Source organism: Cylas formicarius, unplaced genomic scaffold (genome assembly GCF_029955315.1).
Source record: "Cylas formicarius isolate icCylForm1 unplaced genomic scaffold, icCylForm1.1 PGA_scaffold_1__22_contigs__length_36826433, whole genome shotgun sequence".
NCBI lineage: Eukaryota > Metazoa > Arthropoda > Insecta > Coleoptera > Brentidae > Cylas > Cylas formicarius.
In genome coordinates, this window is record NW_026844264.1 from 27,519,229 (window position 1) to 27,546,928 (window position 27,700).

Below are 27,700 nucleotides of genomic sequence, written 5' to 3' on the forward strand. Positions count from 1 at the left end.
TATCTGGTGCTGAGAGAATATCATCCAAAACTTTGAGCAAAGCCGTAGCCGTACTGTAACCTTTGCGAAATCCTGGCAGTAATTTAGGTAAAAAGTTGTTGTTTTCAGTTTTTGTATTGCTATTTCATCCCACCATAGCCCAGAAAACCGCCTCATCATTTATCGACTCGAGCTCAAATTCTACCGACGTACATTTTGTACTAACAGTATTAGGAATTTGACGCAATGAATTAACAAAATGTTGATTAATGAGCTCAGGATGCCTTCTCATACGCAAAGCGTCGGTAAACCAAGGAGCAGGCGGTCTCCTTACCTGTTTTCAGTTATTGGTGCGTGATGGTTATGATCATATCAGAAAGCATAGCAGCCTTGTGGCTTATATTAACACAATCAAACACTTGCCACCAAGGTAGATTTACTACAACTCTTTTAAAAGTATCCATATCAAATTGTTTAAAATTTCGGTATCTAATAATTTTTATTCGAACGCAGAAATTTCTACATCCAGAGAGCAGTAAATTAATTGGTGATCCGACTGATCGTGTATGTCATGGTGATGAACATAGCCACTTAACAGACGGTCATCGGACAGAATAATAACGTCAATCAAGCTCACCTTATATCTGGTATATCTAGTGATATTGAGAATCATCTGCTTGCAGTTGAAATAGTCAAGAATTTTATCAACTGAATCATTGTTATGTTTTAAAAGATTTATGTTTATATCATCCATGACTACAAACTCATCAACTAGCATCACAATATTAGCAATAGAATCCTCCAATTTATGTAACGCGGTAAGTATATTATGTCGTGGAGGACAATTTTCAATCTTTGGTAATAAGGATCACACATTTATGTGACCAATTTTTAAGATATTTATTCTGATTTTGACTAGCCACAAGGGTAGCATAAAGATCAGCTGTAAATATATTAAACTAGCTCAACAAAGAGACAAGAGACAAAAAACAAAAGAAAAACAGTAACAAAGAAAGATAAAAGTCTATTTAAGTAGTTCCTTAACGTGGTCTTGACTACGGATAACAAGAACTTTGGAGTCATCAATCTTGGGAATGAAGATTTTCCTATCTCGACGCCACACGTATTTTGTAGCCGACGCCTTTGAGTTGTTTCGCCTGCTTGAAGCAGTCATATGCTTTTTTTGTAAGTTCCTCATCCACAAAAATTCGCTAATTAGAATGGGAAAAATTTGTGTTTTTAAGAGCGAGATTAAGACTTAAGGATGACGATCGCCCTTTATATCGCTTTTAGCAGGTACTTGTTTAAAGTTTGACATTTCACTTGAGAGAATAGGGCTCGGGTTTTTTCAATTGCTTGTTCCTGGTTGTCATCCTTAGTCCGAAATGGTCAAATCGTTTGCAATCCTTTTCGTTTCCTCCTGATTAAAAGCAGATTTTAATTTGTCAACTTCAACTTTGAGTTCTTGATTATCCTTTGATAGTTCGACCACCATATTTTCCAAAACCTTTGATCTGTTTTTCTCTTCATCAAATTGACTGCTGACAAATTCAAGAGACCTGATTATCTCCTTGTTCTCATTTTGCATACTTATAACCATAAGCTTCAGCTCTGCTATCTCATTAGACTTGTCATCCGAGGAGTCTGCTGTCTGCATCCAACCCAGTCGCGCATCTACTTCATTAACATTCCCGCACTCCAAATGAAAGTGCTTCTTGCAAATACCACAGTGCAGTTTATGTGCTCCCTTAGAAACAGTCTTTCGGCAGATATTTAATTTTTTTGTTGTTCCGCCAGCCATTCCTGTATTATTCTTTGAACGCCAGAGTCCAAAGTCCAAATCCGAAGCATACAGCGCGGTTCCCGTTGCTATTGGACCGACCGATCAATACGAAAAAATAAAAAACTTACGTATTTTCATGCAGATCGACCATCTAAAAAATATATCAACTTTACTTTAACAACTTTCAACTTACTTTAACGCAACAATGAAACTATGTAATTAGGCTCAAAGTAAATTTAACATTGATGAGCTTTTAAGATGTAATTGATCATTTAAAAGGATATTTAAATTTTTTAATTTGTGACCTTTACTTTCAAAGTTTGAAAATCTTGAGTGAAATTATGATACATTATCTTAAATTAATTGCATAGATAGAATCAAAATTTTCATTGATTACTGAATTATGATGTCCTTCGTGTCTGACCTATATACTTTTTGGTACAATCATTACTTTAGAAAAATTAATTAAATATATACAATTAAAGTTGTTGTTTTTATGTTACTGACGAGTTTAATCGTCAGTTCTCTCCTCAAAATTAGAAAATTTAAGAATTAAACGTTTTAATTTCTTTGAAAAAGAATCTCTCCTCTGTGATATTATCCTTCTTAGTTTGTAAATAATGTGTATTATTATTATTATTTAAGAGAATGTATTCATAGTTTTCATCAAGATTATTAAATTTTACATTTTGAGTAAAGTAAGAGGCACAAATTAAGTTTACTTAAAGCTTTGAAATTAAGAAACTAAAAAATTCAAATATCTTTTTAAATAATCAACTAGATGTTAATAACACACCTCTATTGAACTTAGTTTGAGCCTAATTACATAGCTTTTAATAGTTGTTAATTATGTTGCCTGTTAAGCTAGAATTTATATAATAATAATATATATATATATATATATATATATATATATATATATATATATATATATATATATATATGAATTTTGTTAGTTAGTTTGAAAAAGTTAGTGTTAAGGAAACATGCCACTCTGCTTATAAATGTATGTAAAAGTGCTGGTAAACACTTTGTTTTTTAAAAAAAAATGTGGATAAATATAACGCTCCCCATGAAATCTGATTTTTGAAATTTGAAATTGCGGTAGTTTTTATTCCGTAAGTTCCCATAAGACTCCGGATAAAAGTGTTGGATATTATTGTATAAGTGAATTAGATAATTTTTAAGGAAACTTCCCCTTTTTAAGGGAGGTTTCTAGGGTTCAATTTTAATAAAAAAAAATAAAAAAACAAACAAAAAGTAATTAAAAAATATCGTTTCTATTATTCTCGAGCCGTATTCTAAGTACAGAGTTATAAAACCTTAAAGAAGTAGCCTTTGGCCCTAACGCAGAAAAAATGCCTAATCATAGTAATAATAGTAAATAGTTTAATCGTTTTTGAATATTATTCTTGCCTTTTTCCGGTGTCTATTTTTTTCTTCCTTTTTTTAGGAATATGAAATTTTTGATTGATTTAAAATTGTCGTATTGTGAATTTAGGGCCTAAGTGCTGCTATTTAAATTTATTAGTTTTTTTCTTGTTAAATTCTGAATACTGGGTGGAATGGCGCTGCCAGACCTCGTGTATTGTATCTATTGTATTACGTATTTTAATAAAGGCTGTTTGTTATTATTATTATTATTAATATTATTTAAATTTTATATTCCTTGAAGTGAAGTTGATATACTCCAATGCTCTATTTTTGGCCTTAAGTTTTTATTTTATATATCTATATTAATAAATTGTACACATTTTTTCCAAAATTTTAAAGCATAACACATTATACATATATTTTTGGAGTTAAATATAAGCAAAAATGGTGTTAGTGAAAACGGATTCAGCATGGTAAAATTATGAAGTAATTAGAATAGACCAGAAATAAAAATCCGGAATTTGACAAAATTGAGCACAAAACATTAGTTGAGAGTATCATGACTTATGGAGCTGAGGTTTGGGAATTAACCTAACACTTGAAGAAAAGACTGCAGAAATGGGTTTTTGGATGTGTTGTTGCAGACTCACGTTAATGATTAAAAAAAAACAAATAAGAAAAAACACGAGACAGGCAACTATAATTGACATCAAGTTGAGGTAGTACGGCCATCATGTTGACCGAAAGGATTATAGCAAATGGCCAAAAAAATTGCTACAGTGGCTTCCACAGCAAATACGTATTTGCAGAATATCACAAAAATGGCATAAAATGAGTACCACTTTAAAAATTGTAATAGAGTTAATCAATTTAATCGAGTTTCTCCTGGGTTACTAAAAGATACACTAAGTCATTCCGTGAAAACAATCCCGTAGGCGGCATATTTCACACAAAGGAGATGCTATAAATTATAACGCATTCATTATGTTAGATTTAATTGCCTCTGGTTGTTACCTAAGTTTATGATGGGAATAAACACCTGGTTGGGGAGGATACACTTCCGGTTTAACAAATAATTTATTCGGAATATCATTTCTATATTAATATACATTTCCATTAGTTTTGGTTAGTAGCGTTTTGCTTTAGGGAATCACAGGATGCGGATTCAGTTAAGATGTGCTAATTTTCGCTAAATGCGACAAATTGCAAACTCGGGCAATCGTGATTAACATAAACTACTAGTTTTTCAAAGAAAAATTTACAAGTAGGTGGTGAAATCTTATCGATGTGCTTTGTGATTTCATTTAGAAATAAATTAAATTAAAAATTAGTAAAGAATGAGTAACTAAGGAGGGTATACATTACGAATTATTTTTGACTGTAAACTATCATTGAGCTTGCACATCGATTATATTGTAAATAACTACTCTAAAATGCTTGGGGTTATGTATAGAATACGTAAAGATTTCAGAGCTCAGAAGGCGACTAAGCAGGTTTACTTTGCTTAGGCTTAGGGCTTAATTTTTACATGTGTAATTTGGTATTATTTTTTATAGCAAATACATAATAAGGATTAAACGACCGAGGTCAAAATTTGTAAGATTTTTGTTGTTGTAGGCGTGACTTTAATTTGACTAACAATCCATCTTGGATCAGTTTTCCTTGCAGGAATTAGCACTGTTGTCTTGCCACATTTTACATGTCGGAATTGCTAACCAACTTGGTAACTAATTTCGGTTCAGAATTTTCGTAATTTTTTGCAACTGTGTATTCCAAATTTAATAAATATAAATGACTATACAAATAGTCTTTAAACCCAGTCTAAAGGCGACCAAGAGAAGCAAGTGTGCAAAGTTTCCGTGCAAATGAATGTGTAGAGTAGCTGCTTCACATGCGTGCATAGCAAACATACCAACGAATGGGTAAACTATGCTAATCTTTTCTAGGATTGCATTTTTTCAGGCGAAATACATTCGTAGGTGCCCAGAAATACTCGTCGCCATTACCGCAACGGATACGCGACCTATGAACCCTGCAGCCGCTTCATTCCCCGATCTAATAGGTAAACAAAAAACACTCTATATAAAAGCACTTGCAATTTGTCATCTAATCCTCTCTTCACGCTTTACTATTTGACAAGTAATTTAATCGCAGTGAACCCGGCATGATGCGGACCGCATTGGCGTGCTTTCATTTCTAACCATATGGCTATTAGATAATATATTAGCTGACGAAAAAAAATTGATGCGCCTCAGAGAAGGAAATGATTTTCTAAGCATTTCTTTCAATTCCATTCACCAACCTGCACTTTGTGCCACTCTTCTTTCAGCATTCTGGACAATTTAAATCATTAATACTGCTAAGAATGCTACATCTAAACTCATATAGATACTAAAGATATAGAGGCCCTGCCTATGACTGACTTGCGAAGCAACCATTAAAAAAAATTAATCAAAGACGCATGCGCGAGATTTAAAATCTTGCTCTTAACCAATAACCATGCAGCATTCAACGACAAATATTGACAGATCATCAATAAGCTTGGATGCATTTTTAAGGCAGTTTTTTTTGCAAAATATCTCTTTAAATGTATATTGTATTAATGTGGAAATCGCTGTTTAGGAACGAAATGGTACAAAGTGCAGATTCGTGGGTGAAATATAAAGACATGCCCGGAAAATCATTTCCTCCCTACGGAAATATTTTTACTGTAATAAGGTCGCTATATTATCTAATACCTATATGCATACTGAATTATTGGTTGAAAGCAACAAATAATAAACATTTGTATCTCTCGGAATTGAAAGTATGTTTGGACGCATTCAACACGCCGATTATTGAACCTTTGGTTTCGGGCTGCTGTCGTAAGAAAAAATATTTTCGATTTTGTTTGAATCATTTTCAAGAAGATACATTTTATTACATTTGGAAAGGGCGATCCCTGATTTTCAAATACCTAGAAACGAACGCCCTTGTCCATGAAACGCCCCCGGTGTGGGAGAACGTTTAAGAGAAACATATGTATCAACTAAACACCCCAGACAAAAGCGTCGCTCCATCGGATGGGGGCAGAAAAAGCGTGAGTATATTAAAAGGCCATTATTGATTCAATGGGCTGCTAATTTAGTATTGGCAATCCACTGAGTGTTATGCCGTTATTGAGACGTTTGAACAATTATTGTGGTTGTCTCTGTTGAATTGACAACCATTGAACACTTGCTCTCGCTTATTGCTTTGATATGAAGCCTTCCTTAATTGAAAACAAGTTATTATTCCATTTGGCACACTAATAGACCAAAGTTTAAAAAGTTTCACACAATTAATGTTACTGGAAAATTTTCATACCGTGCGGCAGCGGAAAAAATTTACCCAAAAAGAGAATCACCCAAATAATTGATATTTTAAATGAATATTTCAGTATATATTTTCAAATACTTAACTTATTCTTTAAAGTCTTTAAAAAATGTGATAAATAGTTTCAATTTTTCATTCTAAAATGCAGAAGTACTAATTTTTTTAACGTACTTACCAAAACTAACAAATTCATTACTATGGCGAGCGACTTCATTTCTTGAATCAACTAGACCTGATTTTTTAATTGGAATAAGAACAAACACAAACAAACAAAAAAGCAAAAGTGGTCCAGAGAAAGGTAATTATTTTTACGAATATTACGTTTGTCACTTTATGACTTGTTAACATTGTATAATCCCGAAGGAAGTCTTCTTTCTGAAAATCGTTATTAATTTTCATTAATTTTCTATTGCAAAATGTAATTAATGAACTTTAAATGATTGTCTTAGTTTTTCCTTTCGGTAGGGAATTTAAAATGTCGTCTGATTGATAAGGGTACAATGTAGCTAATGAACTTTAGAAGATTATTTTAGTTTTTACTTTTGGTAGGGGAAACCTTGTATCAAAAATCTTTTTTTTTAAATTATTAAAGTAAAATTTGACTAGGAAAACAATCTAGAGCATTTTCAATTTGCAGTTTTTATTAATGGATTGCCTAATTTTAAAGTATATTAATTATTACGTTGGAGGACCACTGATTAAATTAAAAAAATGCAATACATTCATTCAGTTCTTTATATTAAACGAAATACAATTTTCCTGGGTACTCGGTAATACAAAACTATTTTATTCAGTAAAATCTAAGTACGATAAATATTTAATTACGAACGAAGACCAAGTCAAGCGATGAAGAAAGATTACATTATGGTTTAAATTTTAGGTTGTATTTTGATAAACCATAGTGTTTGTCCATCGTCTTTGTTTATACACATACTATATATCTCTGAAGATAGCCTATTGTAAGCGAAACGTGAGTAATGTTTACGGATTAAAAACGTTTTATATGAGCGAATACTTCGCAAAATTTTATTTCTTTTTTTTAAAGAAAAAGTTCTTCATATTTAACTATAAAATGAGTATTGTGAATAGGGCGCCTAAAATATTGGGACACAACATACTTGAAGAATATGTGGATACTATTATTAATTTGTATATTTATTAGAATTAGCCAAATTGACTCTATAGTTCTATATTTTTTGTGAAAACAAATACTAAATTATTTTCGGTAAAAAATAACTAATATTATATGTCAAATTTCTTGCAATTTGTTTGTAGCCACGTTGCAGAATTGCGTTCTTTATACAATGAGACACTGAGGTTTTTAGATAGAGCTAAGTTTTTTGGAAAAAATTTCGGTAATAATCCTCGCCGATATGCGACGTTGAAATCGATACACACCCTCTTTGCGAGGCGGAGCTTCCAACTACCCCAGTCGAAACTCCGGCAAATCCGGAGGCGCTTCTCGATATCAACGTTCCGGGGTCACACACACTCACACAGACTGGCAATTCCACGGAGTATGGATTCCTGAGTCTCATCTTTTAGTCGATCCAAAACATCGACACGTGTGAGACCACGTGCCATAAGCGTGTCCATAATCAGGCGACTAAGTTCGAAACGTCGCCGCCCTTTTGTTACGGTCACATCCTGCTAATCCAGCAAGTGTATGTAAACATGTCCGCACGCCTCTCACACTGATTTCTGGATTATTAGCTAAAGGGAAATAGTGACACGTGTTTCGAATTTGAAACAATTTCGTCCCACCGAAGAATAATGTTTAATATGGACCATTTGGATCTCGATATCGTCAATCGGCAGTATTTTTTCGATGCTAGTCATTACATATCCGCAAACGGGAATAGCAACGGCAGTTCTACGGGATCTTCAAACAGCGGCGATTTGTTTTTGTACGATGAAAATAGCAGTGATTCGGCGCTATCGAATTATTCGTTTAACAGCGATCAAGAAAACCATTCCGAACAGAGAGAGTAAGTTTTGTGTTTGTGTGGTCTACTATTTTCTTGGCTTACAACTGGATGTGAAGATAATCAAATTAGTAATATCTACGACGATCGTTTACACCAATGCGTTTTCAAAATTTGTTTTGGATTTAAATTCTGACGTGTTTTCGTAAGACCTTTCTCCTAAGGTGGGACACTATTGAAACTAACTATCACTATCAATTTTCTGACATATAAGCCTACATCATATTTTTTTTTAAATGGAACATCCTATATATTATATATGTGTTTAATAGAATATCCTATTCCGATTACAATGATGTAACACACTTTATATTTTAGTCCATTCGTTTTTGACAAATCGGCACAAATTGGAAATTTTTATATAATTTCAGAGTGCATGACTGACAAATAAAAATGTTTATGTTTATGTTTGACATATTAGTAAACAATTGAATTATTGTCCAAGTCATTATTGTTAAAATGGTTTTTTCGCGAATTTAGCATCTGATATGCTTCAAGTATACTTTTTCAATAAAAAAAGTGCAACAGCAGCTCCTTCAAAGCATATTTCCGTGGCTGGCAAAGAAATTTTGCAGAGAACGTTAACGTATTATAAATGCTAAAAAGATATGCCGGAATCAAATCATATCGTTTCAAATGAAGAAAATAAGGCAAACATATTAGGATTCTATGAAGTACATCCAGTTTCCTCTATTACTAGAGCATATAAAGAATATAAATATGAGATTGGGAATAATATTTTTTCGAAAAACATTTTATGGACTGATGAAAGTTCGTTCACTACAAGAAAGCGTTGTAATGGACAAAATAATCCTAGACATAAGCCCAGGGGTACCAATCAATTAGTGTATGGTGTGGTGTCATAGATGAGCATATTTTGTGTCCGATATTTATAGATCAAAAGTTAACTGGAGGTCATTATTTGCAACTCTTAGAGCACCAAAGAGAACAATGTATAGAAGATTTACCCCTAAATATATCAGCCCTGATTATATGGCAGCAAGACGGCGACCCTCCTCACGATGTTGTACAAGTTAAAAATTTTGTTAACATTGGACGACGGAACTATGGATTGGACAGCCAACAGCCCTGACTTAACTTTAATGGATTTTTTTTGTAGACAAATAAAAAATCACGGGCACAGAACTTCTTGTAATAATGACGTGGAATTTCATCGAAGGATTTCAGGGGCGATCAATCAGTTGAGAGACAATCCGAAAACGTTACTAAATGCAAGACCATACAATTACAGTGAATGAGAAATGTGTTCAGGAAACTGGTGGTCACATACAGCAGTATTTATAATAGTTAAAGAATTTTTTACTTTGGTGTGTTTTTGTTTTACTTTGATTTGTAAATAATTATTGTTGTTGCACTCTTTGAATTTATATTAAAATTTAAATATAAAGTGTGTTAAATTATTGTAATCGGAATAAGATATGCTATTAAACACATATAATATACGGCGTTCCATTTAAAAAAATATGATGTAGGCTTATATATCAGAAAATTGACCGTGTTTTGTTTTATACATTATTTGGAAAAAAACTTGGCCACGAACACTACATTTTGTGTTTTTGTTTAAATTGATATCTCTAAAAACAAAAAAGTTACAGCAAATTAAAATCTTATCAAGGTAAATTCAACCCACGGTACTCCTTCTGGATTTCTCCGGCATCGAGTATTGACCCTGTATTGCTGAAATCCAGAAGGAGTGTACCTATCGAAGTTCAATTGTCCGTAATCAACTGTAAACTTAACTAATAGTGTTGTTTAGTTTAGTGATCCATCTGCATGAAATGTTAATAAAAATAAAGACAGGAAGTTCGGAGTTCTATCACTTTCGTCACTGAAACGTTTTGAATTCGATCGGAAAACATTTTCGTCGTTGAGGTTTAATAAACAAGAAAAAACACATTGTAGTATTTATAGCAAAATGTCGATTTAAAGATGAAATCATTGCCTGGCATCATTGTGGAGTTTATCTGAGGAAAACTTTGATTAGTACGTAAAAGTCATTTCATGCGATTCTGTCGCGATTCCAAAGGATTTGAGTAACATGTATGTAGTCAAAATATTCTGTTATCTGTCTATTTACTAAAATGTCAACGAATGCAAATATAATTAGCAGTCATTCATTGATCTTGGTATAATAATTGTGTATACCTGGCGTTATCTTTCCTACAGTGAAAAATATTTCGATTAAAAACGAATACTATCTATATTGTCTGATTAATATTCGATATGAAGCCGAATATTATTACAAAACTAGTATCAGTACGTGACACGCAGGAATTATATGCACAAAATGAATTATGGTGTACACTTGCTCCTCCCTCCGTGGCTTACCCTTCGTGCGTCACTGACGTTTGATTATTCTCATTATCAGTAGAAGAGTGAGATATATTTTTATTTGTTCTGCAATCTAACTCTACGACAACATGGTAAAGAATAAACATATTTCTCAGTGAAAAGTTTCATCAGTACCATGTATCCATTTATTGCTAAAATGTAATCATCGATGTCATTTCTGTATTACTTTCAACAATATGAACCTAATTTGGTGCTGCATTAGAATCAAGTTGTTCTTACTAAACATATTGTCTTATATCGTGGCTGATGACATCAAGAAACGTGTCAATCCTAAGTTTCGAATGGGAGAAAAACTTAAAAAATCAAATTGGCGTGAGTCTAATAAATATGCTAGTCTTCAGATAATAAGTTAGATAGTTTTGCCAAAAAAAGTATCTAGTTCTTAGGATATTATTTTTAGTGTTTGGCACACCGCAAACGAATCAGTTTGTAATATTCCAGTCACCTAATAGTAGGAACATTTATGTTTACTTTTTAAAGGATCATAGGTCATAAACTTGATTCAATGTCAACTTTCAGTAGAAGTATATATTTGCTAAAAATTTACGCTCCCAAACAAAAACCTCCCTATTAGTCACTATAGTCCACGTGCCCCAAGGGGCAAACCCTTTCATAACTACAATTTCTTGGAATTCTTTTGTAATGAGAATTCCGCTGCAAGTCCGTCCTACTGTGCAACATAAATGGGATTTATCCCTTGAACTGCCCTAAAACACCTATCATAGTAACACCTCTGTAGTAACAATCTGTTTCGATCATACTGGTTGATGCATAGACACGTTTCTAAGGTCTTTCAGCGATTTTTTGCGAATAACTTTTCATAAGCGTGGCTATCCTTGTTATGCAAACAAAGTGATCTTTCGAAAATCAGCCAACAGAAAAGGGAGACATTAAAATGTTAATAGCGCTGATTTTTAGTCGTAATTATCGGCTTCGAAGAAGAAACAAATGTCCCCAACAACAAATTCAGCAAAGACAAGCTGCGAATCTTCGCGAAAGGAAACGCATGCAGTCCATTAACGACGCATTCGAAGGTCTTAGGGCACATATACCCACTTTGCCGTACGAAAAGCGATTGTCCAAAGTGGACACGTTAAAATTGGCAATAGGATACATCAATTTTTTGAGCGAGTTGGTGAGAAGCGATCGGAATTCCAACACAGAGTATTTTAATGGGCATAAGAGAAGTTTGCAAAAGGACGAACCAAAAAAGATTATCGTTAGAGGTAAAGGTAGTAACTAGTAAGTAGTTTAGTATAATTTTGTGGAAGTAGCAGAATATCCGTTTTAAATTTAGAATCGATTGATAAAGCGCTGAAAGAAATGCGCTCTTATTCGGCAAATTTTTTTGATACACAAAAATTGTTATTTAACGTCAAAACTTATATATTGAATATTATTAGAAAAGTTAAACATCTAGATATATACAACTGGTACAAATTATGGTAATAAATACAGTAACCTGTGCAGCAGTAATAAAACTTCATAAAATGTTAATTATTTAAAACAAATTTTGCAAATTTCAGATCAAATGAATTATTTTTTAACAGTTTAAAAAAAATAAAAACTAGAAAAATTCAATAGTTATTCCTATTACTGTTATTTTTATATGTAGTCCTTAGAGCAATTTAGGTATTTTTGCATGACTAGTTTTTTGTGGTTTGGTACCGTATATAGGAAATGTTTGGCGGACAAATTGCGTTTAAGCTGAGAGATGTAGAGTATAAGTATCTGAAAACCAGAAAAAGACGGTTAGTTTTCCGTTTGCGAGATGTTGAGAAACCAGAAAAAAACGACTTATTTTCAGAGATTTTCGAAAAAAATAAAAATTTCGTTTCATTACATACAAGTTCTTCAAGAGCTATGAACAACGCATAATATAACGGTGTATTCCAAAGATGTGATTGTCAACTGCATGAATACAATGAATTCACAATATGCTTTTATTTTTAAAGATTCATAGAAAGTAACAATAGTTTATAAAGTGTGTCCAGTTTAAGAACTGTACATTCTTGTAAAATATTTCTTGATAGGTCTCTGAAAATGCACTAAACCCTTGTTTTGCTTATTGTTTCAACTTCAAGTCATTGCCAACTGAGACTATTCAACAAAATTTTTATAATGATTTAATACAGCGCGTTTAAAATATCCGCTTAAGCCTGCAAATCCCTGTAAAATCTTTGAATACGGTTTGATTTTTTTTTTGTTTAGAAGACTAAAACCTTATGTTTCTTATTACATCAACCTGAAGTCATGGTTAACTGGAACTAATTTTTGATGTCAAATATCCATAAGGGCTATTAGTATTACACAAAATCTAACTATACTAATTTCTAAATACTAAATTTTCCCTTCTCTCTCTTTTGTTAAATAGTCTCAGTTGACCATGACTTTAAGTTGAAGCAATAAGCAGTGCATTTTTCAAAGACCTATCCAACAAAAAAAAAACAAAATCGAACAAGGAACAAAGATTTTACAGGGGTGTTCAGTTTTTCATTTGTTAATTTAACTATTCTTAACTTTGACGAACACATTTAACTAAAACTAAATTACCACCTAAGCCCAAATCAATACATAAATAATATTAACCAACAATTAATAGAAAGAATTAATGTTTGTGTTTTGTACGAAATTTTATCGTGGAAACTTGATAACATATTCTTCCGTGTAAAGCGGAAAACATAGTAATGAATACGTTTTTTTTTAATCAAATCTCTCACAATAATTTAAAAAACAACGAATCGCAAATCCGAATATATCTGAATATAAAAGCAAGTGGTTTATTTTCTTACAAATAGAATATTGATAGAATAATGGAAATTCTTTTGTAGTTGACCCCCGTTTTCCATTAAAATTTTTACACACTTTTCAAATTAGTGGTGCCGATAAAAATTTACCGGAATTAATTAAAATCGATTTAATAATTGTACTTCTTTATTACAATTTACTTTTAAAAAAATGAAATAACAAACAAATAACAAATTAACAACGTTTAACCAATATAATTAACCAAAATATTCATGCACTGAATATAATTATAGTGTCTCCAACATTTCCTGGTTAGCTTATGTGTTCTTAATGCATTTATGATAATTGGAAGTCTGTAATTAGGTATTCAGTGTCCGAATGTTACAGTTGTGTATTATATTACCGTTCAACTCATTCATATTTTTTAATGACAATCGTAAACCTATTATTACTACTATTTAAGATTCCTCTAAAATATTCATTGTTCTCCATTTTTTTTTTAATAGAATCAAAATTAACCACGCCTCTGTTCTCATATTACCCCGAAGCATAGATTTTTTTAGGACGTTTATGTCATCACAAAAAACAGTAATCAAGAAATTACACTTATTCGTAGGCCGTTCGAAAAAAAAATACAACGTTTATTCCCATTTTAGTTACCTATCAGCTCAGTATCTCATCCGATATGAAATTTAAGTACCTTCAGTTTAAAAATCAATCAACCTTTTAACGAAAAGTATTCAGTGTGTTGCATGTTTCGAATACAAATAAAATGAACAATTTTAAATGTTGTGTCACCGTTATTAAATACCGTATTGAAATAATGTTATTGTCAGGTGTAGCTGAGTATCACCGGAACCAGCTGCTTTGCGTAACAAACGCCTAATGTTCGAATTCGACATACCACCCCTAAGAGGGGTTGGTTGGTATAGACCTCTAACCCATAGATAATCAATCTAAATGCGGCGATAATTATCGTATTTTTATATTGTTCCGGTAAATCGGATGCGGTTATCCGACGGAAATATTTGGAATTCGAAATGAATATTTTTGGATGAGACAATTCGTGTAACAGCGACAAAATGAGTGTAAGAGTTCGTCTTTTAGGTGTTGGTGGCTTGTATACCGCCCATTCGCTCTCCTGGTCTAGGGTAAAAGACACGAACGCCAATGGTAGGATGCACGCCAAAGTCTGGGTTCCTGAAGACCCCCGAACTAATAAAGACGGATCCAGTTCTTCGTTTGCTTCCGATTGAAGTCAGCTTTTTGTTGCTTCATTTGGTAGTACCTTTCTAGTCACATTTGTTTTAGTATTTTTTATTTTTTGTTTATTATTTTGTTATTTTTTTTTTGTAAATTGGTAATCTTTTGTGTTTGTGTACATATGTAAATAAATTAATCATACCAACAAAGTTAGAGAGCAGCAAATAAATTATTTCGAATTAATTTTACGCTTAGAATGCTAGTCAGATTATTGTAAATATGTAAATAGTTTGTTATTAAACGTGAACTAATTTCGTTGTATTTCACTAAAAAAACACGTGCCGTTATAATGGCGGTAAACGTAAACGGTAAGTGACGCGGGGGATCGTCTCGGAAAATCGTGGGAAACATGCACGTGCAACCAATAGTTTTCCTCGCGAAATATTGACTTGGAAACTCGCTGACGTCACGGCATCGGCGATGGATGCGTGAGAAAATAACAGGTGAAAGACTTGATGGAATCCGCTTTATAATGGCGTAGCAGCTTATATGAAAATGTGAAACTTTTTCTGTAAACGTTCATTGAAGTTAAGTTGTGGAAAATATAGCAAACATAGCAAAAATTTATCAAAAACAACACAAACTGCATTTGCGCAATTGCGGAGGAATTTGATACTAAAGTTTCCTGATTTATTCTATTTTTTTTTAACAAAAATTCTTAACTTTTTAGGTAAGTAACATGTGCCTGATTTAATAATTCGTTATTGCGCAAATGTATTTTCTTAAAACTTGTATTTATTTGTTTTATGCATTTCCGTTTTTATTTAGTCGCTTAATATACTTAGCAGTCATTACAAAACTGTCGAAATGTCAGCATAGAAACAAATTCGTTTTATTTGACACAATAAATATCCGAACTCGAGAGCTTATTCCGCTATAACTGCTGAAAATATGGTAAAATGGTGCAGGTTTATTTAATTTACCATCAATCAAATATTATTTATTGTGATTTTATTAATAGCCTATTATAAATGTTTATAATTATATGTTTCATTTTCTTGGCGTCAAGGCGTCATCACTTTCATGATCCATTTTCATTCATTTTGAATTTGGTCACAGTGTCCCCTCACAAGTCAGTCAATATTATTCATGTTGTTTTGAAGAATAGTATATGTAACATGCACGTTGTCAATGAAATTAATGAGTAAAATGGCGTTTATCAAACTTCTTGCATAATATGTTATTAAATAACTCGTTTCCAATATCAATAAAGTTCTTCGAATCAGTCAAAATTCCCATCTGTGAATTTTTCTCTTATGTTAGACAACGAAAGCTTGTTTTGGTTTTCAAGACACGTATGGCCGTTCCCTTTGTTGTAAAACAAATTACCTAAAATAATCTGTTTTCCATTTTCAAACTAATTGTTGTTTAAATTTTAATCCCATCGAGGATTATGTGCTCAGTCGGACAGAAGTTGATAGAATGTTTGCGTAAAGATTCGGTAGTTTGATATCTTTTAATCCGGGTGTAGATTTGTGTATAGGGGGTTTCCGCTATTCATTAAATGGATTGTCTAAATGTGTCTATATACGATAATGCTTTAAAAAAGTATTGGTAAGTCTAGATATTATCAAACTCCCTAGAAATAACAAAAACTTATTTTGCAATATACCTATCAATTACAAAACATTTTATTGTTTTCGGTATTAACTATTTTTGATGTTAACTTATATTTAAAGGGAATTAGATATCTGGTTGACGAATTCCTCAAAAACAGGCAAAAATGACTTCGACATATTGTTGTGAAAATTAGAATCTTGCTTCACCGAATTTATAATCTACAACAAAATAGGGGCTATAAAAACGATTTCGTGAAAAAAAGTAACAAAAATGCTTACCAAATCACTTTTATGGAGTAAATCTTGAATAATTTTGTTACCAATTTCAGTCAGTCGTTCGCTGATAATGCCTTGGTTGTTTTGTACAATTTTCCCAACATTGAAATGGTCATTTATTAAATTTTCTACCATTGTACTAAACTCATCATCTTCCATTAAGTTGCCAACGCTTGCCTATTGCAAAAAATAAATATTATATTAAATTATGTAGATTTTTATTCACAATCTTCAATCGCACAAAGAATCGTCTTATAATGTTCGATTACTAAATAAATCACTAGCCCAACATTAATGGGTCAGTAAATTTTCAATTTTCAAAACGTATCAAACTCGAATCTCGCAACCAAGAATTTTTGCTGTTTTCATTCTACTATGAAGAAATCTAGGATCTTCACTTTGGGCAATTTTAGTGGCATCTTTGAGAACTTAGAAAATCGATTCAATAAGAAGAGTTTTACAGAATATTGCTGGTACGTACGTACTTTTATCTTATTCCTTTTGTAAACAAAAAACTGAAAAGTAGCGAAATCCGAAAAAAAGGTAACCTGAGTTGACAGTAACTTAGAAAAGTCTAATTTAATGGACCCTCATTTAATAAATTTAAGAAAACATGATAATTTTGTTAATTTTCAACTGACACAGGAGAAATCCAGAAGATTTGTAAATAGCACGATAATTTTGTACTTCTGCAAAAAAAAATCGTATTGTACAGGCACACACTGACTTAGTTTTGATTTTGGTAAGGCGTTTGCTGCAATTTTTTTATATTAAATCAATTTTTGTTCACTAAAAAACTATCAAAAATATCACCAGTCAATAGAACTCTACATTATATTATAATAAGAAGCCTGTTACCTTCGTGTCAGCAATTTGTAGAATCACACTAGTTAGAGTAAAAAGGCCACTAGAAGAAATTGGCAGGATAGATCCGTTCAACTTTAAATCTTCCACGGAATAGCTAAAAAAAGCACCACTTAATAGGTATGTAGATAGAATTTGAATAACAAGAACTGTAGTTTACCTCATCGAGCCGTTTCCAAAAAGACCCAGAAACGGAATTTTGAACATTTTTATGTCGCATTCATAATCCATCGTCATTTGCACTTTTTCGAGAGTCAATTCAAAAGCTTTTGGAATATACTCTATCATCCAATAGTACTGCATATCGAATACAAACTCCTTCACTCCCGTTATTGTTAAATCTTTTACTGAGAAAGAGCCGCTAAAAACGATTTAACATTGGACGTGACTAGTTGATAGATGTGACTAATTGATAGATGTGGCTAATTCAAAGACTCAAATATGAGAAATGTTTGCTTTTAACTTTTTTTGTATTTATTTTTTACTTTGCTTTGATGAATAATTGAACGATTTTCTTGAGCAAGACATTGTTGCTATTAATGATTTCTTCCTATTGACTCCAGCCTTTGGCGAAATTATATTCTATTACCGATATGCCATATGGAGATATAATATAATTAACTTTTTTTTACAATCATTAACTAAGCATACATTAGCGGTGAAAGGACGCCATAAGCAACAGTTTAATACAAGCGTAGGATATAGTCGTTCAATGTACAATTTAGCTTGTTGGTTGAGCTGAGCAATGAGCAATAAGTTGAATTACTGTTTATGGTCGTTTGTCTCAGTTCAAATGATTCAGCACTGTTTTAAAAGTGGATAAAAAGGCTTCTATATAATTTTCTTCACTAAACTAATTAAATGATTGTAATAATTTTTATAAATTGATCCCCTAACGCGGATAATGCAAATAAACTCCACATTATTAACCCGATGAAGCTTATAGTTAAATAAAAGTGTCAATCTTGTTTGGTTGTACGTAATTGCAACTGCAGTGATCCTAATTCTCTATCATTGTTTTACTTACGAGTGACTTGAATCTTCCGGAATTTTTAAATTGACATTATTCACGTGAATGGTTTCTGGAATTTTTTCTCTAATAGATTCGACCAGTTTACTAATATCATCTCTTATGTCTGCCAAAACTAAAATAAAGTGGTCTCAGATGCTATAAATTATATTATAAAAATGTGAAAATAATTACATTTAATTTTCCTGAATTTAGATCGTTCAATTAAATATTAAACAGTTCGCTATTTACCTTTATGATCAATGTATATCACGAGTAAACAGATGACAAAGTTAATTTTTACAGGCATCATAACCACCAAATCCAAAATATATTCGATATATGTTGCAAAAAAAGTTAAAACTTATTTCGGGAAAATATCAACGAAATACTCATGCTGTTTAACGCTCCCACAATCTGAAACCAAAATTTATAGCCGCTTTATCTGAAAGATTTATCGTAAAATAAGCCTATATTTGTTTTTGGTCATCAAGTTTTTACAGCTACGTACACATCTTTGAAGGTACGAGTTTTAAAGAAAAAAGGAGTTGGAAAATGATTATTGTTAACTCCACAGTTCAGTGGTGCCAATTGTAAAATTTACCCAAAGTACGTTGTGCCAACGCATTAGCATTGGCAGCATAGTGTGGAAAGAGATTGAATGTCGTTTTCGGTTTACAAGTATTAATTGATAGAATTAACGAAGTTTGGAGGAATATACCGATTTTTAGTTGGCGTTTTTGGAGCAACACATTATCTTATTTTTTATTACAATTGCTTTATGATGTTTACATAGAATATTGCGTAAAATCTACGCAAAACAATTGCATTTAAATACAAACCTGTTTAATGTTTCGGTCTCCGAGTTAAAATTATCAATGGAAAACTGATCACTTGATAACCGCCATCCGAAAGATAGTATGAGGATATGACGAAATAATTAATTTTTTACAAAAATTTACTTTTAACTATTACCATAAGAAATAATAATAAATATATCATTTAAAAAAATGCTTTCTAATTCTAATTGTCTTACAAAATAGTTAAACGAAATTTAAAATATATACTTTTTCTAATCCCTAGTATAAATATCCTTTTGTGCACCGATGAAGAGTGCAAAGTGTTTAGTAGCGGCTTTGCAAGCATCAGATACTTACCCACTGATAGTACTGTGACATTCGTTATACCCAAAAACTTATGTTCCTAAAAAAAGTAAAGCACACGCTGATAAACTGCTCCAGTGTCTCGGTTTATCAAACTCGTCACTAAAGTGGCGTTTATCAAATTTGTTGGATAATATACTGTTTCAACATCTGGCAGACCAAATTTAAACGAATCTGTATAACACGGAGCAAAGTTCTTTCCATACAACCAATACATATAGCCTTAGTGAACGCCAGTTTAATAAAAACTCAATTTGCCTTGCGGGTGTTTTATTTTAGTGGTAGAAAAAACATTCTTTTCATATACATTTTAGGTGTCTGATGAAATGCCCGTTTCGAACAAGAGAAGACAACTGAAATAAACATTAACGCAATATTATCTGATAACCCGAGGGATGACGGGATTATAATTAAAATATATGGACACGATCTGGGTCCAAAAACTTATCTAATCAAAAACCGAGTCGGTTTTTTTATTTGGTGTGGATTAGTTTTTTTCGATATACGCGAGGGCTGCTAAGAGTCTTAATTCCGGTGGTTTGAGCTACAATGGGAATTTTAAAATCCCCCTTGGGCAGGCGTGAACTCGGCACGGGGGTCCGACCTTAATACCACTCAAGCTCTCTTTCAATGCTTATTTAAAATTAAATAAACAGGAACGGTCCGCAGCTGGATATCATACCTATTATTTGCCCCCCTTGCAATAATATTATTAAAACAGGGCCAGCACCTGTACGTCCCCGACGATGTGCCCAGCCAGTCACATATATTTACAATTACATGTGGTATTCCAATATTCCTGCCATTTTAAATTATGTTACAATCCGGATGCGCTTTTATTGTTGCGATGTTGTCTTGTATGTTCTACGCAAATTTTGCGGTTTGAAGAAATGCCAAACAATAGCAATTGATCTGATTTTTGCTTATTTTTTAATATATTTTTTTAATTTTGTTATTAAAATGGGTTAATTGTTAGTTCTAGCTTCTTTTTGTTCCTCTTTAAGATTTATATGTTCTCATTTCCATCATTGCGTTCAATTCTTCTTATTACTAATTCCTGTTATTTAACAGACAGATGTTTCTTAACTCAACTGATGAATGAAGATGAAATTGTTGAAAATTTTTGTTTTACCATTTTTAGTTACTCAGTTTATTTCCAACTTTCCAGCCCTGCATACATATATTTTAATGCGAAACTTATACGTTGAATAAATTTCTTAAAATTCTTCCTTTTTATCTTACTTAAATAGTAAGCATAGTATGAGAAGCAGATTATGGATTGTTCTGGTTTGCTTAAGGTTCCAAAATAATTATGTACCCTCCTCGTTTTTACCTATTTGCCACATACACACACACACACACACAAACACCACACACACCACACACACACACCAACACACACACAGATATATATATATATATATATATATATATATATATATATATATATATATATATATATATATATATATATATATATATATATATATATATATATATATATATATATATATATATATATATATATATATATATATTCCGGGACATCATCCGTTCGTTTGTTGAACTCCAACTGGAATCCTGAGACGTTTCGCCAAGATCTCACTTGGCATAGGTACCATTTCTACAAATAACACAAAAACAATTGCACCAAGTACAACTTGTAGAGTCTCGATAATTGGTTAGCTACACAGTATCGATTGATCCTAAATGATAGATCTCTGCATTTTTTATTATTTTTAATGATTTTGGTCATTAACATTATTTAAATACGTAAAAATTATTGACATAGACGCTACTAACCACGTAAATAATTTGTTTTTTTTTTTTAATTTTGTAGATTTCTAGTTCTTGGGTTGGTTTGGCAGAATTTTTTACCACTCATTAACAAACTACGATGTTTCGATATGGAACGAATAATTATATTTTTACAGCTTCCATCCCATCCTGTTGAGTGTTTGTTAGTATTTAAATACAATGAGGGTATTTAGTGAAAACAGAAAGGCAGTGGACGAATTTACTCTCGTCCGTATTATACTTATTTTTTAATATTTTTTTGTGTATGTGAGAACTTAAACAAAATACACTGTTAAAAGCAATACAGGTATTTTAGAAGCCAACATTAAAAGAAACGCATTCATGCCCGCTGACATTTCGGCAATTTGGCAAGTTTGATGTAACATCTTTTCCACAGTATTTTGTCACAATAGGCCCAAAATCCATTAAAGCTTCAGAAAATAAAACACTTTAAGTGTGTGGAGATCGCTGTTTAGAAACACATTGGGGCAATGTGCAGGTTAGTATGTGAAATTTATATGTAAATTTATTTTATTATGTAATATGCTAAGATATGTGTTGGCTCCAAGTCGTCACAAAAAAATTAAATAATGTATCACATTATTGGTTTGGTCTGCGAGAACACTGGTAAATTGAACTTATTCTGATCTATGTTCACAGCCTCTACCACCTTTTATTCTACCGACAAAATAGTGGAGGCGCTAGCTTGTTAGCTACATGTTTCATTTTGCCTGCTTATTATTAATTTATTAATATAAAGAAAGTGGTTAGTTTCTCTGTTTTTTTTTTCTTTGTACCTAATCGAAATAAAACCAACATGATGTGAAACAAACAATTTACAATATAATATGCATATAATATAATAAATTAAAAAAAAAGAAAATGCAATAAAATAAAACAATTTACAACTTCTTTTATGGCTATTTGATTCCTAACAAAAAAACTGGGTCAAATTCAATGACTTATTTTCACTTTCAGCCAATATTTCTTCAATACTTTACTCTTAAGATTACAGTCTAATATTTATTTAGTGACTTCATGCATAGCATGAGCGAGGTAATCAACATTTTTGCTGGTAACGCCTGCCATTGAGATACGTCCGTCTTTGGTGAGGTAGATGCTAAAATCTTTGGTCAATCTTTCAACCTAGAAGTAAAAGCATTGAAGCATAATTGTTGAACAAATGACACATCAATTAAGTGCTTACCTGTTGAGCATTCATTCCAGTAAAGCAGAACATACCAATCTGGTTAGTAATGTGTTCCCAGTTTTTGGTCGACCCTTCTTTTTTCAAATTATCACGTAGTTTGGTTCTTACAGAGATAATTCTATCAGCCATTCCTTTAACTTCCTGCAACCTGAAGTATATTTTAGAATCATGCACTATTTGGTTGAGACCCTCTTACCATTCAGATCTCAGTTGGGCATCTCCTAAAATTTCGGTAACAAGTCTGGCACCATTTATTGGGGGATTGGAATACAGTGCTCTGATAAGAATTTTTATTTGGGACAAAACCCTCTCAGCCTCATCATTAGATTCACCGAGAATACTAAAAGCCCCTGCCCTTTCTCCATAAAGACCCATGTTCTTAGCGTAGCTTTGAGCTAGTGCTATTTTGTGCCCATCTTTCACAAAAAGGCAAACCTAAAACATATAAAAACATGTTTATGGTACTGACAGTTTCTGATTTTACACTTTTCACAAAGTCATTGAAACTGACTAAACTTCCGCTAAAAAGGCATAGTCCCGCTTTTGTTGACAATTCAGTGACATTATACTTACTGCAAAAGCATCATTGTCCACATTACCAGTGGCAAACCCTTGATAAGCCAAATCAAAGAAAGGAAACAAATTTTTCTTCTTGATTAACTGTGACAGCTCTGCCCACTGCTCTTTGCTAGGGTCGACTCCAGTTGGATTGTGAGCACAAGCATGAAGAAGAACTATAGACTTTTCTGGTATTTTCTAAAAAATATAATATCTCTTACATAATATTACCATCACTAAATTTTTTAATTATAGAAGTATATATATAGTGCTTACCGAAATATCATCTAGAGCTCCAGCAAAGTCAAGCCCGCAAGTTTTAGGGTCATAGTACCTGTAAGACTTAACATCTAAGCCAGAATGCTTAAAAATTGGTATGTGGTTACCCCATGAAGGTGTTGGAAGGTAAACCACTTTGTTTCCTGGGAAAAATCCATTTAAGAAAGCTGCACCAATTCTCAAAGAACCAGTGCCAGAAATACCCTGAACAGTAGCATTTAATCCATTTGCAATCTGATCAGAATTATCACCTAGAGCCAATTCTATACTGAGTTTACAAAAATCTGCGCTACCAGTAATTGGAGCATATTCTTTATCCAAATTTTTTGACCTTAGTTTCTCCTCAGCTTTACGAACACATGAAAGAACATAGGGCTTGCCTTCATCATCTCTGTAGGCGCCTGCCCCCAAATTGATCTTTTTAGGATTCGAGTCTCGTTTATAAGCCTCTGTTACACCCAAAATAACATCTGGAGGCCCCATTTGAACTCCAGACCACCAAGAGCTAACATAACCGGTCATTAAAGAAAAATACAAAATTATAGATATTGATATACTTACTTGGCCCTCTGTGCATAGGTTATTGCGTTTTTGTTCTGAAGAATGGAAGTAGATTTTTTTAGGGACATTTTTAGGTATGGGCTTGCCTACTTCAGTGGCTCTTATGAAACTGGTATTTATATGTATTATTTTAGGAAACCGTATACGTAATGCCGCGTTATTACCAGTATTTTGCTAAAATCTCGTGACGAAATTCTGACGTAAATCCTATAATACCGAAAACGTGGCAAGGTCAAACGAAAGGTCAGCTGGTCAGCCAGATGCATAGATATTCTATGTTTGGTCCGATCTCTGGGTCCACGAATTAAATTGGACTATTTATAAAAAAATGCTTCTTACACACTATAGAATCAAGTTAATTAAGGTCATACAACCTATAATAATATACAGCTTTTTTGAGGAAATACACGATCCCGTGCGTGGTAATCTCCTCGAATACTAGTTCCAACGCCGTCAGTTAGTTAACGTGTTTCACAGTATTGAAGCCGTTTAGGGGTACTGTGGTTCGACGTCAACATGATTTCTCACGTAACCGTACTAGCGTTATCCTGATATAACAAATAATTTTGAACTTATCCTTGCCAAATTATTATTATTCGATACTGAAACTATTTTATTCTAGCGCATAAATAAAACAAAACTTAAATTGCATGTTATATTATACTGAATTATGGTAAATCAATATTTTGTCTTGCCAGCAGAGATATTTTCTGCGCCTTCTGAATAATATCAGGACACTTTTTTCGTAATTTGAGTTGACAATTTTGAAAGAAACCTTCGTTCTTTGGAAACCCATTGGTATTGTCCTTAAAAGTAGTCAATCCTGAAATATAAACATATCTACATATCTGTTACATTATTCTAAATTAAAAAAAGTAAATTATTTAATTAAAGCTCCACATTTTCCATCTGTAATTAATAATTCTTCAAAAATATTAATCAAATTTCTAAATTTCTTGGGTAACTAAAGTAGGCAATTATAGCCCATATTTAGATTATTACCTAGTCCCCAAACTTTCCCTCCTCTAAATTCTCCCTCGTGTCGCATACCATCGCTTCTCCAGAAAATGCCATACCCGTGAAACCATCCTTGGAAAAACTCTCCCTCATATCTAAAACTTTTTGTTATTTAGAATTCAATTATTGATATGCTCAATTTTACGTGAAGTGTACAAAAGAAAGTACAGAAGATTCTTTGCAATACTAGCTTTTGATATTAGGAAAATTAATACGAACTTTGCGCCATCAGTAAATGTCAGTACTCCTAAGCCATTATATAGACCGTCCTGAAAGTATCCATCGTAACGAGTACCATCGGCTAGTAGTAGATGACCATTGCCGTGCCTTTTACCCTCGTTATTCCAAGATCCTACGTATATGCTACCGTTATCACACCGGTATCCACCATTTACTACGACTGGCACTGAAAAATGTTATCTTTACACAAAATATTTCTTTGTATAAATACCATTTACTTACGAGACTCATCATCCATTTTTGGCTACTCTATCAATTAGTTCCTAATAGAGTTAAGTTAATTTAATTATAAATTTTTATCGATTACTAAAGGGGTTTCCTGAAAATAACGTTGAACTAATGTCACTTACCATTTATCTGTTCTGTGGTATGAGCATATTTTTGTTGTGCACTTGTAAATAAACAAAACCAGTTTTTTGATAATGGTTTCTACTAGAGGAATTAAACTAAAGTTTTTTGTAGGTGAAAGAGTTTTATGTTACGAACCAGATCCTACAAAGGCAAAAGTATTATACGACTCCAAGGTAATACGCTATGGTACTATAAAGTCGAGTAAGTGCAAACCTGTTTTTTTTAGGTTCTTGATGTTGTGATACGCAAGGATCAAGCAGGCAAAAAAATTGTGGAATATCTAATACATTTTCAAGTATACTTACACCGATTTGATTCTCACATTTATTTCTAAAATATTAATTATAGGGATGGAACTCTTCTTGGGATAGATGTGTAGGTGAGGACCATGTTTTGAAAGATACTCCTGAGAATAGACAACTTCAAAAAGACCTAGCAGAGAAGGCACAATTACAATTGTGTGTATAATGATACTCTAGTTCCAATGTTTAACACAATTTTGTGTTGTAGGGGAGCATATTTATATCGAAAAGAAAGAAAAAAGAGGAATCGAAAGATTAGTGACAGAGCTACATTTTCAGAAGAAGGAAGCTCAGACAGCCAAGCCCGAATTGATGGGGACAATTGTGAGATGACAAGTAGTTCAGATGAACACTCTTCTATTGAGGATGAAGCTGTAGAAATTGAATTAACACCTGAATTAAGAGAAGTCATTGAGATTGATTACAGTTTTATTAAAAAGAAGCATAAGGTGTCAATAGTATTTAGGTTTTGACAGTACAGTATTGCTTAAAATTTTCTTTCAGCTCCTGAAATTACCAGCTGAACCAAACATAGTGACAATTCTAGAAACCTATTATAAACATTATGCTACAAGTCAGATTTGTGGCCTCAATGAGAAACCAAGTTCAAGATATAAATATTATTCTCATAATCAAAATTGCAGGCCCAAACATGAAGATGTTCAAAGGAAGTATGTAGCTAGTTTTTGGATTAGGCATTCTGTTGTTTGAAAATACGTTTTTGGTAGTTTAGCAATATGCAGAGAAGTGATGGACGGTTTGAGGCTTTATTTTGATTTTACCGTAAATGATTTGCTTCTGTATGGCATTGAAAGAGGTCAAATACAAACAGCAATGGCTGTCTCTCAATTAGTAGAATCTACAGAAGTAAAAATGGAGTGAGTATCCTGACGTTTCATCCTATAGGTGTTTTACCAAATAACAAAATCATAAACAGGGTTAAGAGTGAAATAAATAGTAGTTCTGGAACTCGAGTAAGCAGTGCAACTGCCTCAAGTTTGAATGGAAATAGCGGTTTTAGAATGAATTCAAGAAGAAGAACCTTAAGATCATCAACTAGTACCAAAGTTGAACCACATAATAATGGCAGTTCTGTTCTATCTGAAGATGGAACGAATGCTGCCAAACCATCATCAAGGTATAGTTTTAAAATTTGTCTTGCTTAAGACATTGGCAACAGTTACTGATATCTAGTTTCTTAGTGCTGGTAGTACAAATTCGGACACGTCGGGGCCATTAGCAAGAGCCTTATCTTGGAAACTATTACCTGATTATGTATACAATCAACAACCGCCGCCTCCCTGCTTGGTATATGGTGCTACGCACTTGTTAAGACTTTTTGTTAAGTTGCCAGAGTTACTGGCTGCTTCAAGCATACCAGAAAATAAGATGAAGATTTTGTTAAGGCATTTTGACTCAATAATTGAGTGAGTATTAATCAGCCTAAGTGAATGCTTTGCAGTATTTTGATTTTACTTTTAGCCACTTGACAGAACATAAAGAATGGTTTGGAGAAAAGTTTTATGTGGACTTAAATTAAGATAGTTTTCAGAGGTTAAACATTATATATGTGTATTTTACAGACATGAATCTAAATAGGTACCAAATAAATATTAGTTTTTCAATGAAGTTTTTTAATTGGGGAGTTTTTGTGT

General features: G+C 32.6%; 5 protein-coding genes across 12 annotated transcripts; 2 read left to right on the forward strand and 3 right to left on the reverse strand.

Moving 5' to 3' along the window:
• The first annotated feature begins 4,260 nt into the window (after positions 1-4,260).
• LOC132696670 (pancreas transcription factor 1 subunit alpha-like) lies at positions 4,261-15,111 on the forward strand. Of its 5 annotated transcripts, none has more exons than XM_060661637.1 (5): positions 4,261-4,400; positions 5,099-8,154; positions 8,204-8,478; positions 11,767-12,074; positions 14,704-15,111. In XM_060661637.1, exons 3-5 carry the CDS (start codon positions 8,264-8,266, stop codon positions 14,850-14,852), a joined length of 672 nt encoding a protein of 223 aa, XP_060517620.1. In that variant the 5' UTR covers positions 4,261-4,400; positions 5,099-8,154; positions 8,204-8,263; the 3' UTR covers positions 14,853-15,111. The 5 variants fall into 5 exon arrangements, with proteins under 5 accessions (XP_060517620.1, XP_060517617.1, XP_060517621.1 ...); XM_060661634.1 differs by having other exon boundaries at positions 5,099-5,198; positions 6,097-8,478; XM_060661636.1 differs by having other exon boundaries at positions 4,276-4,400; positions 5,083-5,198; positions 6,097-8,478.
• A 38-nt stretch (positions 15,112-15,149) lies between these two features.
• Positions 15,150-27,668, forward strand: LOC132696666 (male-specific lethal 3 homolog). Of its 2 annotated transcripts, XM_060661629.1 has the most exons (10): positions 15,150-15,302; positions 25,855-25,916; positions 25,970-26,038; positions 26,092-26,201; positions 26,254-26,494; positions 26,550-26,716; positions 26,774-26,923; positions 26,983-27,183; positions 27,248-27,472; positions 27,528-27,668. In XM_060661629.1, exons 1-10 carry the CDS (start codon positions 15,284-15,286, stop codon positions 27,583-27,585), a joined length of 1,302 nt encoding a protein of 433 aa, XP_060517612.1. In that variant the 5' UTR covers positions 15,150-15,283; the 3' UTR covers positions 27,586-27,668. The 2 variants fall into 2 exon arrangements, with proteins under 2 accessions (XP_060517612.1, XP_060517611.1); XM_060661628.1 differs by lacking the exon at positions 15,150-15,302 and having other exon boundaries at positions 25,749-25,916.
• On the reverse strand, positions 15,316-20,010 carry LOC132696669 (uncharacterized). The gene is made up of 7 exons (XM_060661633.1): positions 19,725-20,010; positions 18,820-18,984; positions 18,586-18,703; positions 17,719-17,919; positions 17,553-17,655; positions 16,698-16,871; positions 15,316-16,637 (listed from the first exon to the last, which is right to left on the reverse strand). The coding sequence occupies exons 2-7, from the start codon at positions 18,878-18,880 to the stop codon at positions 16,533-16,535; spliced, it is 762 nt and encodes a 253-aa protein (XP_060517616.1). The 5' UTR covers positions 18,881-18,984; positions 19,725-20,010; the 3' UTR covers positions 15,316-16,532.
• LOC132696668 (aspartate aminotransferase, mitochondrial-like) lies at positions 22,351-24,503 on the reverse strand. Its single transcript, XM_060661632.1, has 6 exons — positions 24,136-24,503; positions 23,572-24,079; positions 23,311-23,493; positions 22,934-23,172; positions 22,735-22,885; positions 22,351-22,673 (listed from the first exon to the last, which is right to left on the reverse strand). Exons 1-6 carry the CDS (start codon positions 24,201-24,203, stop codon positions 22,551-22,553), a joined length of 1,272 nt encoding a protein of 423 aa, XP_060517615.1. The 5' UTR covers positions 24,204-24,503; the 3' UTR covers positions 22,351-22,550.
• LOC132696671 (MORN repeat-containing protein 4 homolog) lies at positions 24,790-25,708 on the reverse strand. Of its 3 annotated transcripts, none has more exons than XM_060661639.1 (4): positions 25,615-25,691; positions 25,372-25,558; positions 25,138-25,253; positions 24,790-24,958 (listed from the first exon to the last, which is right to left on the reverse strand). In XM_060661639.1, exons 1-4 carry the CDS (start codon positions 25,628-25,630, stop codon positions 24,804-24,806), a joined length of 474 nt encoding a protein of 157 aa, XP_060517622.1. In that variant the 5' UTR covers positions 25,631-25,691; the 3' UTR covers positions 24,790-24,803. The 3 variants fall into 3 exon arrangements, with proteins under 3 accessions (XP_060517622.1, XP_060517623.1, XP_060517624.1); XM_060661640.1 differs by having other exon boundaries at positions 25,138-25,247; positions 25,615-25,688; XM_060661641.1 differs by having other exon boundaries at positions 24,822-24,958; positions 25,138-25,247; positions 25,298-25,558; positions 25,615-25,708.
• Positions 27,669-27,700: the final 32 nt, after the last annotated feature.

Excerpts from the sequence above, each read along its gene's own strand:
- LOC132696670 (XM_060661637.1), top strand. The coding sequence starts at position 8,264 with ATGTTTAATATGGACCATTTGGATCTCGATATCGTCAATCGGCAGTAT. Across the intron at positions 8,479-11,766 it reads AACCATTCCGAACAGAGAGA|TCGTAATTATCGGCTTCGAA; the intron begins GTAAGTTTTGTG and ends GCTGATTTTTAG. Across the intron at positions 12,075-14,703 it reads AAAAAAGATTATCGTTAGAG|GTGTTGGTGGCTTGTATACC; the intron begins GTAAAGGTAGTA and ends TTCGTCTTTTAG.
- LOC132696669 (XM_060661633.1), bottom strand. The coding sequence starts at position 18,880 with ATGATGCCTGTAAAAATTAACTTTGTCATCTGTTTACTCGTGATATAC. Across the intron at positions 17,920-18,585 it reads CCGGAAGATTCAAGTCACTC|CGGCTCTTTCTCAGTAAAAG; the intron begins GTAAGTAAAACA and ends AATCGTTTTTAG. Across the intron at positions 16,638-16,697 it reads TACTCCATAAAAGTGATTTG|ATTATAAATTCGGTGAAGCA; the intron begins GTAAGCATTTTT and ends ATTTTGTTGTAG.
- LOC132696668 (XM_060661632.1), bottom strand. The coding sequence starts at position 24,203 with ATGTCCCTAAAAAAATCTACTTCCATTCTTCAGAACAAAAACGCAATA. Across the intron at positions 24,080-24,135 it reads ACCTATGCACAGAGGGCCAA|CTCTTGGTGGTCTGGAGTTC; the intron begins GTAAGTATATCA and ends CGGTTATGTTAG. Across the intron at positions 22,674-22,734 it reads CTGGAATGAATGCTCAACAG|GTTGAAAGATTGACCAAAGA; the intron begins GTAAGCACTTAA and ends TTTTACTTCTAG.
- LOC132696671 (XM_060661639.1), bottom strand. Across the intron at positions 25,254-25,371 it reads ACATTTACTGATGGCGCAAA|TTTTAGATATGAGGGAGAGT; the intron begins GTTCGTATTAAT and ends AATAACAAAAAG. Across the intron at positions 24,959-25,137 it reads AGGGAAAGTTTGGGGACTAG|GATTGACTACTTTTAAGGAC; the intron begins GTAATAATCTAA and ends TTTATATTTCAG.
- LOC132696666 (XM_060661628.1), top strand. The coding sequence starts at position 25,815 with ATGGTTTCTACTAGAGGAATTAAACTAAAGTTTTTTGTAGGTGAAAGA. Across the intron at positions 26,039-26,091 it reads AATATCTAATACATTTTCAA|GGATGGAACTCTTCTTGGGA; the intron begins GTATACTTACAC and ends TATTAATTATAG. Across the intron at positions 27,184-27,247 it reads GCTGCCAAACCATCATCAAG|TGCTGGTAGTACAAATTCGG; the intron begins GTATAGTTTTAA and ends CTAGTTTCTTAG.